This window comes from Rhinatrema bivittatum, chromosome 2, assembly GCF_901001135.1.
Source record: "Rhinatrema bivittatum chromosome 2, aRhiBiv1.1, whole genome shotgun sequence".
Classification (NCBI taxonomy): Eukaryota; Metazoa; Chordata; class Amphibia; order Gymnophiona; family Rhinatrematidae; genus Rhinatrema; species Rhinatrema bivittatum.
In genome coordinates, this window is record NC_042616.1 from 755,972,805 (window position 1) to 755,990,010 (window position 17,206).

Sequence of the window (17,206 nt, forward strand, 5' to 3'; positions counted from 1 at the left end):
ACTCAAAGCTGGGGGTACCTCAAGGATCATCCCTGTCACCTACTCTGTTCAATATTTATCTTCTCCCACTTTGTCAACTACTAACCAAACTCAAGCTAATGCATTTCTTATATGCGGATGACATACAAATACTCATCCCTATAGCGGATTCTCTTCAAAATACCTTGTCTTTCTTGACCAAATGCCTCGCAGCAATCAACACCCTACTCTCCAGCCTCAACCTGGTACTAAACACCAACAAAACTGAAATCCTTCTTATAGCTCCAGAAAACTACATCCCGCTCTTCCCCACAACTGCCAACCAATGTCCCAGCATCTCAATTGACCGCACTACCCAAGTGAGAGACCTGGGTGTACTACTAGACAACCGACTCAACCTCAGCAAGTTCGTTAACAACACCACAAAAGAATGCTACTTCAAATTGCAAGTATTAAAAAAATTAAAATCACTCCTTCTCCACCGTGACTTCCGCCTGGTACTACAATCCATCATCCTCCCGAAACTGGATTATTGCAACTCACTCCTGCTGGGTCTCCCTGCTTGCACCATCAAACCACTTCAGTTGGTCATGAATGCCACAGCCAGAATTCTCACAAACACTAAAAAAAGGGAACATATCACCCCCATCCTACAGCACCTACACTGGCTGCCGATTAAATATAGAATTCACTTTAAAAGCCTTATGATGATACACAAGGCCATTCACAACATCTCCCCTCTCAACCTTACTTATCAACTCCAACAGCACTCCTCTAAGAGACCGACCAGATATGCGTACAAGAACACGCTTCTTACCCAGCCAGCAAAAACGTCTCTAAGGAAACGCGCTCTTTCCACGGCGGGCCCCCCTCTCTGGAACTCACTCCCTCCGGATCTCCGCATAGAGCCCTGCCACAGGACATTCAAAAAGAAGCTAAAGACTTGGCTCTTCGCCCAAGCCTTCCCGGAGAACTAAGACCAGAGGAATACAATGACACTTTACACCCTGATTCCCCTCTCCCTCTGTACTTACGTTTCTTATAGTGCCATATCTCAGTTTAATGAGGCCTTGTTGTTCATTGTAAGTTCTCTGCAAATTCCTTATTGTCCAAGTACTTTTTTGTTACTCTGTTCTCATTGTAAGCTGCCCAAGAGGTAGTCCAAGTTATTTATTGTTAGTTTTTATGTTTCATTGTAAGCTGCCCTAGAGGCATCAGTTTGATTTCACTGTAAACCGGTGCGATATGTATATTATACAGGAACATCGGTATATAAAAATAAATAAATAAATAAATAAATAAATAAATCATGAATACGTTGTGAGGAGTGCTGTGAAATTCCAGTGCATATCCTTCTCGTATGACTTCCAGGTCCCATTTGCTCGAAATGATCTCGACCCACCGCTGGTAGAAGAGGGACAGTCGACCCCCCTATCTCCTCATTCCGAGGGTGGGTTGGCAAAATGTCATTGAGGTGTTTGGGATGAACCTGAACCCGAGCCTGCCCCTCTCTTGGGCTGTTAACTATGAAAGGCTGAGATCTCCTAAAAGGCCGAGATCTCTGAAATGTCGAGTTTCTGTAGGGGCAAAAGCGTTGGGAGCCCCTGGATCAGCTCCTCATAGGTAAGGGGCACTGTAACTGCTTCCTCTTTTCTTCTGGCAGCCAGGACACTGGAGATTCGCCCCATTTACTAGCCAGCTTTTCCAATTCGCTTCCAAAAAGGAGAGATCCTTTAAAGGGCATCTTTGTAAGACTGGCCTTGGAGGTTGCGTCTGCTGACCAACTCCGTAGCCATAGCTCTCTTCTGGCTGCCGCCACTAAGGCCACTCCTCTGGATGAAGTACTGGACTAGATCTGAGCCTGCATCTGCTAAAAAGACGGCAGGTTCCATAACCGCTCTGGAATTCACTCCCGAATCATCCACCTCCTGAGAGAGGAGTAGGCACGAACGAGTTACCAGGGCACAACAAGAAGCAATTGGCAAGGTCATTGCGACTGTATCAAAGGCTTGTTTAAGGATGGACTCCATCCGTCTATCATGTGCATCCTTTAAGGCCTCTCTTCCCTCCACTGGGATAGTTGTTCGCTTAGAGACGGCACTGACTAGCACATCCACTTTAGGAAAATGCAAACGCTCTCTCACTGCTGGATCCAGTGGGTAAAGAGCTTCTAACACTCGCTCCCCTTTAAAACTTGCTTCTGGGGCATTCCATTTCAGGTCAAACTACTCCTGGATGGCTTCCAATACTGGAAAGTAATAAGAAGCTTTCCATAGGGAGATCAAAATGGAATTCTTCTTTGGTTCTGTCAGAGAATTGGACCCAGGGATTTCTAACATCTTCAAGGTATGGGAAACCAAGGCCAGCAATTCGTCTCTATGAAAAAACTGCAACATGACTCAATACGTTTCCAACCCATGGGGAATTTCCCCTTCTTCCAAGGGGTCTGGATTGTCCTCTTCGTCTGAGCCATCTGGGTCCCTACTAGGAATGCCCTTGGTAAGGAGAGACATGCCTTGAGGTCTGCCAATAGGACTCGAAGAGGGAGGGCTTACCGGCTGAGGTTCTGCTTGGACAGAGGTAAGTGAGGTAGTAGACTGCGCCTATATGAAGGCTTCTAGTCCCTGGAAAAATTCTACCCAAGAGAAGACAGCCAAGTCCATGCCTAGCCCAGAAGGTACTGGAGTAGAAGCCATTGAATTTCCCTCTCCCATGGATGACCCAGTCAAGGGGGTACTCAGATCTGAGGTACTTCCAGTTAAGGCTGTGGCTAACCCATCCTCTGAAAGGGAGGAGCCAGGCTTAGCAAAGTCCGGAGAGGTCAACTCTCCTTGGGCTTCCTCACAGTGCTGACATAGGTTGGAATCCAGGTCAGACTCTGCAGCCCTAATATGAAAAGCAGCAGAGAGAGAGAAGCACTTCTGTTTCTTAGCTGCCGGCACCACTGGTGGCGATAACTGTGTGTTCTATCGGCTCGTGTTTAAAAATTTTTATGCGCACAGATTTCACGCGCCTAGGCGGGGCACAGCAAGGTGCATGTACAGCCCATGCGCCCGGCTGATACTAGTTCTGCGCTTAGAAGTTGTGCGCGTGCGCAGAGCCACGTACTGTGTGTACCGACGTTTTATGGAGGGCAATACTGCATGCACAAACATGCGTGCAAGATGGTGCAGCCGCGGCCTATCACGTGGTGTGCCGACTAAGCCTAAAGTGGGGCCTAGCCCACCGGGGACCGCTCAACAGGCCACTTTCTCTACAGTGCGCCAAGCAAGGAGACCAGAGGAAGTCTTACCGAACCCCTCCAAACGTCTCTGAATCGGAAGGTAAATCCTCTTCTTCTCTCTCTTTACTTACTTGGGCTCAGCGCATACCGGATGAGTACAAAGACAGTCTCCGGGGGGCGAGGGCTTTGGCTGTCACCGCCGAACTCGGCTTCCTGCACCCACCGCCTTTCAGCTGCTTAAGCAGCAAAGTCCACACTGGGAACAGGCTACCAGACTAAGGCACACCTCTGAAGGATCTCTGAAATCGCCTCAGGAATTCTCAACTAGGGGAGGGACCTTTAGGTATCATCGCAGGAGAGCGGGGCTCAATGTTCCTTCAATTTAAAAGTAGAATTTCTCCTTCCACAAAGTACAGCAATCCCATACGGAAAGGCATGTCCACCATCTGCTGGAGACGGAGAATACTGGAGGGCTGAAGTCACTGCAGGGGTGTATGTAGGGTGACGTCAGGTTTGCAATCTGACTCTGTCTCCAACTGCTGGCAGGGGAACATAACCCATTGGACGTGAGTCTATCTGGCTACATGCTAGGAAATAAGCTATTACCTCTTTTACAAAGAGTCCCATACCAAATAAAAACCTTTACTTGAGGTATAAGTGAGGGATGTGCAAACAAAAAATGTATAGTTTAGTATGTTCATTCTTGCTGAAAAATTCCAAGCTGTCACTCTATGCATTCTTTACACACTATGAAGAAGCATGACTCACATACTGTAAAGTGAGCAACCAGAAGTCCTAGTTTAATGAAACTCTGCTGCAATTTGAAAATAAGTGTAAATAAATACAAGGCCATTTTTAAGCTTTCTTCATTACAATGCACTATAGTGTAGGTTCAACCAGACACAAGACTTGCTGCTTTTTCATAACATGCTCACAGCCTTCTATTTATTGTCAGCTTTGACTACATTATGAAAATAGAGAACATCAATTGCTGTCTTACATGTGCACACCCAGCTTTAGTCAAACGTACATACGAACAATTGAATGTTACTTGCACATGTTCACATCCAGCCCTAAGAAATCTGTGCAAGACCTATATATTTGCTTTATTAAACAGGTGGTGAAATGTGTTAATGCCATTTCAACTTTTTGCTTCAGTGAATGAATAGGCACGTATTTACACTTGCAAACTCATTTGGAAACCTTCCTCTACCCTGAAATTTGAATAATATGTCTACAAATGTTGCCCCCCACCCCGTCCCCTGGATTAAATGGCAGCAAACTGAGCTCAATGATCCCTTCCTCAATGAATAGCCTAGGAAAGCGGCTGGGAATGTTTGTTTGGTTTTTTTTGTATTTTTTTAAATTATTATTCTTCTTTTTACACTGTTTCCTTGGTTTCTAGTTTTCTCTGAAAGTGTGCATGTTGGTGCACTGTACATCATCCTTCACTCTCCTCCAGTGTTGCAAAGAGGAGCTGAAAGGAAAGAGGAAGCCATTGCACAGATATAGGTAGTCAAACAGGTCTCCACAGTTCACTGGAAAGTGATGCTTTCTTTAAAATCTGCCCTCAGTTGCAGTTATAGTAAGTTGCACCTAGCTGTCCCAAGCCTAAAGAACTGTGAGGAAACTCAACTTGACATTCCCTCTTCCAAATCCATCCCTCCCTCCTTGATCAACAGCTAGAAGAGGTGGTGCTCATCTGTTAGATAAGGAACCCAGTGGGAAGAGGGTCAGGACTGCCACTGGGATTATGAGAGTGCCAGTTTGCAAACATCTTGGTGCAATATTGCTGGCAAGAGAACTCTGGAGAGAAGCTCTCTGCACATCAATCAGGTGAGCTATCCATTTATAAGTTACAAAATGCTTTTCAACTTCATTACTTTTGCAAAGGGATACAGCAACATGAGCTGCCTTCTTTAGGCGCAGTTAGTAGAAAAGTTTAATGCTATTTTTGCAGAAGGCCTAAAGCAAAACTTTCATACATATTTCATTGTAATGTATCCAGTGTTGATTCAATTCACTGATCTGCATTTTAATTCCACATCACGGATATGATTTTACTTATCCTCTGAGGCAACAGCTAAGTACCAGAAACATTTTCCAGGTTTCTTTTAATTGGTTTTTGCTGTTCTTTATTATTTACTCACCAGGACATTCTGGATATGAAGCAGCCAAAAAACTGCTGAGCCAGGGACTGAGCTAAGCACCTTCGAGTCAGTGGGGTTTGATCTATAACCATGGCACTGTGCAAAAGATTTGTGCTAGATTAAAAGCAAATGAGAAAGTTAGCAGAAATCTCAAATGAAAACACAAAGTATCTTAGAAACACAGAATGTGATTGCAAATAAGGACCATCTAGTTTGCCAATTTGTTTATTGGTGCAATGCCACAGGCTGCGGTTGATTTCTGGCTTTCCTCTCACTTCTTCACAAATAGGAATCCTTGGTGTTTATCCTACACTTTCTTGAATTCCATTACCATTTCTGTCTCCACCCCTCCACTGGGAGGCAGTTCCTTGCATTCACCACCTTTTCCATGAAGAGATATTTTCTGGTTTTAATCCTGAGTCTACCCCCCTGGCGCTTCACACTATGACCTCTTGTTCTAGAAGATTTTTTTCCTTTTGAAGGTCTGCTTCCTGTGCTTTCTTTAAATATTTGAGGTAGTTGAATGTTTCTATCATATCCTCATTGTTTCTCCTCCAAAATAAAAATAAAAACTGTTTTTAAGGTGCAGGACGCATGCCAGTGTGTACACAGCATCAAGTCTGCATCCTTGGCAGTGTGCAAACTGTTCTTGCAGTGCCAGCTGGCTTCTTCTGATACCAAAAAAACACTATAGGTACTATGTACCTCAAACTTAAAAAAAAAAAGAGCCATATGAACAAGTCAGAAGACAATCACTGAAGGAGGGCAGTGGGAGAGGGGAACAACAACATTTAATGGGGTAAGAGATGAGTAAAAACCACCTACAGGTAGAGAGAGACAGGTGGGTTACAAGCTGAGCTGGAGTTGTGAAAAGGCAAGTGGGAATCAGATCAGAAACAGGCTGGGCTGAATAAGGTAGAGAAAAATAGATAAGAATGAGAGATGGGGCTGACCCTATGGCTCAGGCAGTAACACACTGCCTTGCAGTGTTGGAGATGTGGGCTATTTCTTTCCTTCTCTTTGATATTCCACCATCTTGCTATATGCCACAAGGTGGTTAGGATAAAATGGTGACAAAGTATCCAAAACCATAAAAAAACAAACCAATGCGCCAATACCCCACCCTACCCCATCCCTCACCGCTGAAATCCCAAACCAACCCCTTTCCTCCCCCCCCCCCCCCCAAACACCCATCTGACCTCTCCCTACCTATCCTAGTCAAACATTTCATTGATACTGTCCAAAGGGGCTGGTTGGGCCTGGGCTTGTCCCAGCCCAAGGAGGGAAGGAAGGCCCCTGCTGGTTAAACGGTTTTGTTGAGGGTGCACCTTAGTTACTGGAGCCTCCTGGAGAGAGGATGCAGAGACAGCTAAGGGTTAAAACAAAAGAGAAGGGGTGACTAAAAAGGGGAAAAAAAGATAGACAGAATGTGGTAAGTGGGGACATATCCTTGAGGAGGAAGGAAGAGGGAAAGACAGGTCTGGGATGAGTAGCAGAAAGGCATAGAAACAAATGGGGTGAAAAGAAAGATGAATGAAGGTGGGAACAAAATAATGGAGAAAATATGTGTGAAAATTATTCTGAAAGGAAAATATTCAATAACGAACAATATGGTTGACATAAAACAAAGCAAACAAACATCATACCATTGGTTTAAATCATTGATTTATTTAAAAAAAAAAATAAGGTTCACACTGAACCACAAGCAAGACCATGCAGAAAGATTTAAAAGAGAAGCAGGCACACACAAAATTACAACACATGCTGGGCAAAAAAATTCAGAGGGAACAGTGACTTGCACTAAGAGCCAGGAAAGAAACATATCAAACCTTTAATATACTTTCCAGGCAGCAATTTTCTTGCATAGGTCCCTGCATCAGTAAACACAAGTCAGGAAGGACCTAGCGACCTCATTTCCAATAAAGCGAGAGGTGTGCATGGGATAACCTTCTACTGCCTGCGTGTGCGGCTAATCCGTCAGCCACAAACACTAAACCAGTGTTCTGCTCTTATAAAAGCTAAATGCCAAAAACCAATCCAGCTGTGGAAGCCTCTAAAGAAATTACTGGCAGCTTTTCCATTTCTAAAGAGGCAGCCGTCCCTGTAAACTTCTGGAAGGCAGCTTTTGTTTACTCTTTAAAAGCAAGCAGCAATGCATTTAGGTGGAATCAACACCAGCAAACTCAGATCCGTTTCTAGGGTGGCCTAGGCTGCAACCCCCCACCCCCCGACCCCCACCCACAAACTGCCACAGGAGCAAACTGTTCCATTCACCATGTTACAAGTTAGAAGACAGTGGGGTGGGCCTGGAAAAGACTTCCTGAGTCAGTACATCGTGCTCCCTTCTCTGACTGTATTCAAAATCTGGTTTAAAACCCCACTTTTTTTTTAAAGAAGCAATTAAATCTAACCACTTCTCTACAATAAATACACTTCCCATATTCGTTTTTTCATGTTTAGATTATAAGTTCTCCAGAGCAGGGACTGTCTCTATGTGTATCTGTACAATGCTGCTTATGTCAAGTTGCACCTCAGAAATGATAAATAGTAGTGATAGGGCACCCAAAAAGCTAAACATTCTAACACATTAGATGTCGACAAATCAGGCCCAACAGAACCATCTACTCTGCCTGTTTCCGCTTACACAACCCTAGCTAAGATTCTCTCTCACTTCCAAACTTGACTGTCTAAACTGCTCTAACCTGGTCATCACCCTTCCCACTGTCCTTAGGATGTCTCCCAGTTCTCAGCTACAGAAGCTTTACTGCCTTCAGGATATCACTTTTTATCCAAGTCAGTTTTGTCATCTCCCTTTTTTGGGTCCTGGATTCATGGGCATATGTTTCCATACCTCTACCAATAACCAAGTCCCTGCTTCTTTTATCTAACCTCTCCTGACTCCTGCTTTTACCACGGCCTTCCGTATCTGTCCCAAACACCCTCACATTCTAGCACAGTTTTGGTTTCTACCACCTCTACTGGCAGGCTATACCAGCAACCTACCACCCTCTCAGTAAAGAGGTATTATGTCATATTTCCACTGAGTCTTCCTCCGTCCAAGTTCATATCATGAGCCTTTGTCCTTGAATTGCTTCTTGTATGGAAACCACAACTTTTACTGATCATCTCGAAGTCAGCTCCCCTAAAGTTCAGTACAAACTTAGATTGTAAGCCCTCTGGGATTAGGGAAATACCTACAGAACCTGAATGCAATCCACTTTGAAGCACTGAAAAAAGTGCGAAAAGCAGAATATAAACCTAAACCTAAATAAATAAACCTAAAAGTTCAATACTCTAGAACATAAGAACATAAGAAAATGCCATACTGGGTCAGACCATTCCCTTTCTAATAATTCCCAACATTCTGTTTGCTTTTTTGACTGCCGCAGCACACTGCACCGACGATTTCAATGTGTTATCCACTATGACACCTAGATCTCTTTCTTGGGTTGTAGCACCTAATATGGAACCCAACATTGTGTAATTATAGCATGGGTTATTTTTCCCTATATGCATCACCTTGCACTTATCCACATTAAATTTCATCTGCCATTTGGATGCCCAATTTTCCAGTCTCACAAGGTCTTCCTGCAATTTATCACAATCTGCTTGTGATTTAACTACTCTGAACAATTTTGTGTCATCTGCAAATTTGATTATCTCACTCGTCGTATTTCTTTCCAGATCATTTATAAATATATTGAAAAGTAAGGGTCCCAATACATATCCCTGAGGCACTCCACTGTCCACTCCCTTCCACTGAGAAAATTGCCCATTTAATCCTACTCTCTTGTTTCCTGTCTTTTAGCCAGTTTGCAATCCACGAAAGGACATCGCCACCTATCCCATGACTTTTTACTTTTCCTAGAAGCCTCTCATGAGGAACTTTGTCAAATGCCTTCTGAAAATCCAAGTATACTATATCTACCGGTTCACCTTTATCCACATGTTTATTAACTCCTTCAAAAAAGTGAAGCAGATTTGTGAGGCAAGACTTGCCCTGGGTAAAGCCATGCTGACTTTGTTCCATTAAACCATGTCTTTCTATATGTTCTGTGATTTTGATGTTTCGAACACTTTCCACTATTTTTCCTGGCACTGAAGTCAGGCTAACCGGTCTGTAGTTTCCCGGATCGCCCCTGGAGCCCTTTTTAAATATTGGGGTTACATTTGCTATCCTCCAGTCTTCAGGTACAATGGATGATTTTAATGATAAGTTACAAATTTTTACTAATAGGTCTGAAATTTCATTTTTTAGTTCCTTCAGAACTCTGGGGTGTATACCATCCGGTCCAGGTGATTTACTACTCTTCAGTTTGTCAATCAGGCATACCACATCTTCTAGGTTCACCGTGATTTGATTCAGTCCATCTGAATCAAATCACGGTGATTTGATTCAGATGCATATTTCAGATCAGGTTGGAGTTTAATATTGGATGACAAGGTACAACGATCATTAAACCCAAAATGTTCTCTTAATATGAGGTCAGAGATACTGATTCCCATCTGTCAATACCAGATCCAATGTAGCTTCTACTCAAGGGGTTTTTCAATGAGTTGCTGGGGAAGGGTAGCAGGGGGACATCCAGGATTTTTCCACTCCTAGCTACTACTGTAGCATGTAAGCTCCAATCCACTTAAGAACATAAGAATATAAGATTGCCATACTGGGTCAGTCCATCAAGCCCTGTATCCTTTTTCCAACAGTGGCCAATCCAAGTCACAAGTACCTGGCAAGTACCCAAACATTAGATAAACCACAAGCTACTATTGCTTATTAATTACCATAATAGCACTTCTGATAGACTGACGTCATCATCTCCTCTGGATGTGCTATTTGATGATGGTCTCATTATGTCTGAATTCGCCTTTTTTCTGTGCTGAAGTTCTATATATTTCCCCCATGTTCGCAGTAATCTTCTCAAGGAAATCCACAGTAATTCTGCTTGATCCTGCTCTCACTGTATTTCAGTGGCTATTACTGTATTCTTAATATAAAGAGCTTCTCCTCCAGCCCTCTTCTTTTCCCTATTCTGTATTTTCTGAATACAGCCTAAGATGGTCACATCCTAATCCTAATTCCCCTTATTTCAAGATTTGGTGACTGCAAACATATCCAAGCCTGCTTCGGCCACGGTGGCCTCCACATCTGATTTTTTTGTGGTTCTCGCTCTACTTTAATTGCTGTCTCCCATATTTTATTGTATTGCCAGGTTTGGGCTTTAGTCCTTTCAGGGCTTTTCTGTTTATCTCAACTGTTTTTGCCCAGGGAAGGGGAGCAGTTTGTATTTACTCCCACGCTCAGTTTAAATTCTGGTCTGAGTAGGACTTGGAACAATGGTTATGCATTGCAGTGCTTTTCCTGTATGGATCCAAACTAACAGTCCTGTAATATATCCTTGCCCTCTCAGTCACCACCTTCTCTCACCAGTCTTTCAACCATGAAGTGAAGTTCTTTGTGTGGTCATTTCTTCCTACTCCCCTGTTACATACAAGGAGCATGTTTCAGGTCACAGATTTAGCTACCTTTTCAAGACTCCATCCTAACTGCTGGAAGTAACTTATTATTCGCTAGGGCACGTCCAAGAAGATGCACCATGATATCCAGTTCACCTCCTTCTCGCATTTCTCCTGCTAATCTCTAGACTCCCTGCAAGAAGCTGAGGCATCAGGAAGGTAAATGACTTCCCTTTCGCCGTGATTATTTTCCAACTTAATACCCCTCATTATGGAGTCCTCTCTTCACCTTGTCTCCAGAGAGATTCTTTCCTATATATCATAAAATACATAGATGCACCTATACTTTAGGTTGAATGCCAGAAACTTTCAGCCATAAACACCTGTGGGCATTTAACCCAGCCACTGCACCTCTAGCTGCATAGCCACAGATATCATTCATGCTTAAACCTATCTTAAATTCAAAAAATGAACTCATCAGACCCAGCTAAAGGAATAAACTATGAGTTGCTGCATAGTGTTCCACAGAATGGAAATGGTTCTTAGTCATGTAGGCTTGGTAGAGAATAATGCAAAAATTCAGCATTGAAAACTGATAAATCTATCTCACAGTCTGGTCTTACCTCCCAAACATTTGATCGGTGAGACCTTAGAAAGCACTGGAAGCCAGACTTCAACACCAGGCTCATGTGGGTAAACAATTTAGTTTTTTGGCAAGTAGGCAAGAAGCCTTTCCCATCAAACCAAGACAGCTTGAGAAGATAGCTTCAGACAGATCTCCCATCATAGCATGTCAGGTGTGGCCTGCTACCAGGCATAGTGTTAGGTGTGATTGTCTGTAAGGGACATCTTGTGCCTGCAACAGTAGCAAAATTTAAAGCCTCTGACATGCTTCAACATCATTCTATTCAAGATCAACAAAGATCAAATAAAAGAAATATGTGAAAAGACATCAGTGTTGTTGATGCAAGCTAATAGAAAGAATGCTTGCAGAGCGATCAACGATAACATCTTTGGCAAAAAGTTTGTTTATTCTTGTTAATTGTAAACCGATCCGATATGGTTATTTACTATGAAGGTCGGTATATAAAACTGTTAAATAAATAAATAAATAAATAAATAAAAAGAAAAAGCTAATTTCCAACTACACAAAAAAGCAACAGCAAAACCTGGACAGAGTGTAAAAGAAAAGAAAGAGAGGATGAGAATGGAGGTGTAAAAATGCTTATTTAGTGCTCAGACAATGAAAGGGAAAGGAGAATAGCTGGTCACAATGGCTCTAACACCATCTACTGGTGCATCAACTCTGAAAGTTTTGCATCATGGACTAAGTTCCTTCTGATCAGGCACGTGACAGGTAACAATGACACAGCAGTGTGATTATTGGACAAGCTGATCTTTGGAGGAAAAAATTTGTATAATATTAATGCTGTGCTATCCCAGTATTGCACTGCAAGGACAACAGTATGCCTTACATAAACAATATGACAATATAAACATAATATATCCATGTACTAACATAAAATATTAAAACAAGATTCTGCTTCCAAAACTGAATAACTGAACAAATAAAGCACAAAACACAAATCTCTGATATTGTGATGATTCACTAGTAGCTACCTTGTGTCCTTGCACTGGAAAGTGCCTATTTAAGCCTATGGGAGAAAGCCTAGTTGGTTCAGAATAGCCTGGAAATAAGGAGGGTGCTAGATATAAATGACATTTCCCAAGTTCCCTAGAGTTTGCCTTTCAGGATGTTCCAAGCAGCAGGGATATGGAGAGGGGTGGAATCAGTAGCTCAGCCAGGATAGGCTAATAGCTGTATAAATGAGTAGCCTTACTAGGAAAAGGAGGAAGCTTGGAGAGTGTTGGAGAAGCCGGGCCACTGCCTGGAATGGAAGATTCTGAAGGAGAGGATCCAGACCCTCAACACTGGCACCAGCTACATCTTAAGCTAAATGATTACAGAGAGGGAGTTTTCAAATTGTTAGGAGGGGGGTATTTTTCTCTATTTAAACTCTTTTTTTTTGCTTTCCAAACCAGGCCTTGCTATATTTGTGCTGAGGAAGTGTGAAGTTTAAAAGGGAAAGAAAGCTGACTGGTAGTATGGAAAATCTGTTCATGTTCACTGAGAACTGTGAGGCTGTGCTTGCTTATTTGAAAAGGGAGAAGGCACTAGAAGTAGATATGAAGGGAATGACCCCCACAGACCTAGAACAGGAGCCAGCAGGCATAAGGCTCTGATGACAGAGCTCTCACATTATGATAAGCTAGGTGTCAGATACCAGCAGTGGAAAAGCTCCTGTTAATTGAGAGCTTACAGGTTTAAGCCATAGAACAAAGGCATTCATACAGGGATACAGAGAAGATACAGATGATGTAGAAATCAAAAGCCTTCTTAAAGAGTAAAATCCTGCTATTTAATTTGGGCACAGATAGCCTATGCACCTGATTAAAAGATCTGCTTAGAAACAGGACTTTTAATAAGTGGTAAGCTAACATACTGAGTCCTTGCAGAGTTACATGCCGATTGCTTGAGCGAGTAAACCCCTAACTGAGCACACCTAAGTGTGCTCAGGTTTGCACACTTTTGAGTGTGCAATTTGATTGCATTCCCCTTAATTGCTGCAGTAAAGAAGTTAGGCAAACATTTGTGAGTTATCTAACCTGGAAGAACCCGAGGCATTATAGTTTTACTCTTCAAGAAGGCTTTTGATTTCTACATCATCAGTATCTTCTCTGTATCCCTGTATGAATGCCTTTTTTCTATGGCTTAAACCTGTAAGCTCTCAATTAACAGGAGCTTTTCCACTGCTGGTATCTGACACCTAGCTTATCATAATGTGACAGCTCTGTCGTCAGAGCCTTATGCCTGCCGGCTCCTGTTCTAGGTCTGTGGGGGTCATTCCCTTCATATCTACTTCTAGTGCCTTCTCCCTTTTCAAGTAAGCAAGCACAGCCTCACAGTTCTCAGTGAACATGAAGTGAGAAGACTACAATTGTTTTTACATTTGGAACTCAGTTAAAGAGAATAATTTGTAGGGATGTGAATCGGGCTTCGGACATCGTCGATATTTTCAAAATAGTCAGAAATCGGGGGCTCCCCCAAAACGATAGGAAAACCCCACGATATTGATCGTGGGGGTTCCCTTATCGTTTTGGGGGAGGGCAGGAAAAACAGCACACAAAAATAACCCCTAAACCCACCCTGACCCTTTAAAACGAATCCCTTAGCTTCCCCCACCGTCCCGACGCCCCCAAAAACCTTTTACAGGTACCTGGTGGTCCAGTGGGGGTCCCGGGAGCGATCTCCCGCTCCGGGCCATCCTCCCGCTCCCGGGCCGTCGGCTGCCACTAATCAAAATGGCGCCGATGGCCCTTTGCCCTTACCATGTGACAGGGTATCCGTGCCATTGGCCGGACCCTGTCACATGGTAGGAGTACTGGATGGCCGGCACCATCTTGTGCTTCTACCATGTGACAGGGGCTGACCAATGGCACCGGTAGCCCCTGTGACATAGTAAGGGCAAAGGCTATCGGCGTCATTTTGATTACTGGCAGCCGATGGCCCGAGTGCAGGAGATCGTTCCCGGACCCCCGCTGGACCACCAGGGGCTTTTGGCAAGTCTTGGGGGACCCTCCTGACCCCCAGAAGACTTGCCAAAAGTCCAGCAGGTTTTAAAGGGTCGGGGTGGGTTTTTTGTTTATCGGCTTGGGCGCAGCCGATAAACAAAACCGCGATCGGGCCAGATGCAAAAAAAACCCACATGTGAATCGGAACCGGAATCCAAACTGATTCCGGTTCCGATTCACATCTCTAATAATTTGTATTGAAAGAAAACCTGGCTTTGTACCTGAGAACCGTGTATTTTTTTTTTTTTTTTTGCAGCTGAGAAATGACACTTGTAAACAACAAGTAATAAAACCCATTGGAAACTGCTCTTTTGATTACACTTTGAGCGACTACCTGATGGCAGTTACCTTGTGAACTCCCTTAAAGACCCCCCCAGACTGCTGGAAAAGGGAGCAGCTGAAGTTTAGATTGTATGTTTGAGTTTCTGCAGGCTAAAGTGGTTGCAGTGAAGGACAGTAGGGTCTAATAGCCCAAGGCAGTGTGATTGGGAGGTACCTAGCATGTATGGGACAATTCCAAGGCCTACCAGCACATCTGGCACTCTACAGGAAGTTATTGGTCCCCATCCTAAGGGGGGGAAGCAGATATTCAGATTAAGACCGATATCTATCCACTGAATCAACAGGAGGAGGCACCACACTCTCTCAGGTACAAAGGGGAGTGCTCCATCCCCGAAGTGTAAGGGCAGGGAAGTCTCCCCATAAGAGAGGTAGTTTTGGAATTCCCTAACCTCCCATTTTTATACTGTTCCAGAGTTAGCCTATATTCAAGTCTCAGACCACCATAACCACCAGCCTGGAGGGCCAGTACGTGAGCGAGGCCTCATCCGCCTCACAACAATATGAGCAGGGAATTTCAGTGCATCATTCATCTATAAGCACACACGAAATGGCAACGTGCCTTCAAAGATCCAAAGGTGCACATAAGCTCTTCAAAATACTAAAGGCAATCTCAAAGCAGGGAAGCAGTGTCAAAGGACCAAAGTATCATCGAGGTTTTGCTGCAGTGCAGCTACCTCAGAATACCAAAGTATTTACAAGAGGTCTTAACGCTCTCAGTATGCCAAAACACTCGGGTGCTGAAGCCTTGAGGACAAGTGAGGCATCAGAGGTTTCTCAAGGTACCCAATTACTTTAGAGCTTTTGTTACAGTAAAATCCGAGACTGGACACTTTAAGAGGCACAACTATATTTTACCCTCTGTTCAGCCTAGCAGTAGAACAAACTTTTAAACTCGAGCATGTTGTAAGTACTAACCTAAAAATACTCATAGAGGCATACGCGGCTACTTCAACATAGGCTTCATCCACAAAGACCGTCTTAAAACAGGAATAAGGATAGCGGCAGGTGAGAATCTCCTCATAAAATTCAAAGACTTCATGGAGATAAGAGGTGGTGTGCTTCAGCAACGGAAGGAGCTGGGGTAAGCAAAAATGGGTTACCTAGGGAGAGAAAGTCACTAATTTAGGAAAGCAAATATTTCTTTTTGGTGCACGCAAAAATAGAAAAGTACATTACTGAACGGTAACTACGTAAAACTGAAAACTTTACTGAAGATGGCATTCACACTGTAGGTTAAAGATGCTTATCTAGGACTACTAGGCAGAATGACTATAAACATCATTATGTGAAAAAGATTAAAAGACAACAAAGGGAAAAAAATGTTTTTCCTCAGATTAGGGCAACAGCATTTTAATTTGCAAACTACATAAGTGAGAGAGAGGTAAAAGATCTGAAAGCAGCAAAACTACCGTACCAGTCAATACTGCCACCTGCTGGACAGCACTCTTTACACATATACTCCCATTTCTTTTTTTTTTTTTTCAATTTAAAGTTTATTAGCTTTTCAAACAAGGGAATAACACACCCATTAGGACAAACCATCTAATCAACATCTGTACACACATATCATGAAATACAGTTCACATGCCAAACAGATATTCAGCATAAACCATGTGGGTAGCACCCTCAAATTCCCCCCCCCCCCCCCCCACCCTTCCAGGAAGCCAAGCTTAAGTACATTAACTAGAGCCACCGTGAGAAAGAAAACAGTGAACACAAAAGAAAAAGAAAGAAAGAAACAAACGACCTCAGCAAGATCAGAATAGTAACAAATTAGGGTGAACAGGAGTTCTATGCCCAATTTCCACCATGTCTGCTAGACAACTGACATAGTCCGGATAAAAACAAAAAATCACTGCTCCGCTTGTTTTTTTTCCCATTGCAAAAAGGGAGACCATGTGTTCCGGAACCTAGACAAGGAATCATGTAATTCCGCGGTGATAGCTGCCATTTTACAGTAATAATGTATTTTATGCTGTATTATTGCTAATGACGGTGTAAGATCCTGTTTCCAATAACTGGCTATGGTTAATCTGGTGGCAATAAAGACTTGATGACAAAAAGTGATGTGTGCTTTATTCATAGGCTTGTGTGGAAGTAAAAGCAACATAAAGCCAGGATCAAAGAGACCCTGCACATCTAAGACCTGTCCTAGCCACTGTGCCACAAATCTCCACAAAGGGGATATCTTATCACAAGACCACCAGGTGTGGAAGAAAGTGCCAGTCTGCCCACATCCTCTCCAGCATTTATCACTCAAACGAGGATATCGTTTATGTAGAGTACTGGGGGTGAGGTGCCATCTAGTGATAAGCTTATAGCAATTTTCCTGCAATGTGGTAGACACTGAACACTTGTGAGCTGCGGTGAAAATTTGTGTCCAAGAGTCAGAGCTAATAGGATAACCCAAGTCCGCTTCCCA

General features: G+C 43.2%; 1 protein-coding gene across 2 annotated transcripts in view; it reads right to left on the reverse strand.

Annotated features, from left to right (window-relative positions):
* TAF2 (TATA-box binding protein associated factor 2) overlaps nucleotides 1–17,206 on the reverse strand; it is a 316,921-nt gene that overhangs the window by 220,354 nt on the left and 79,361 nt on the right. For both annotated transcript variants that reach the window (XM_029591949.1, XM_029591950.1), the window contains 2 exons: nucleotides 15,700–15,884; nucleotides 5,353–5,466 (listed from right to left, as the gene is read on the reverse strand). In XM_029591949.1, coding sequence (XP_029447809.1) covers nucleotides 5,353–5,466; nucleotides 15,700–15,884 — 299 coding nt within the window. The remainder of the gene's footprint in view (nucleotides 1–5,352; nucleotides 5,467–15,699; nucleotides 15,885–17,206) is intronic.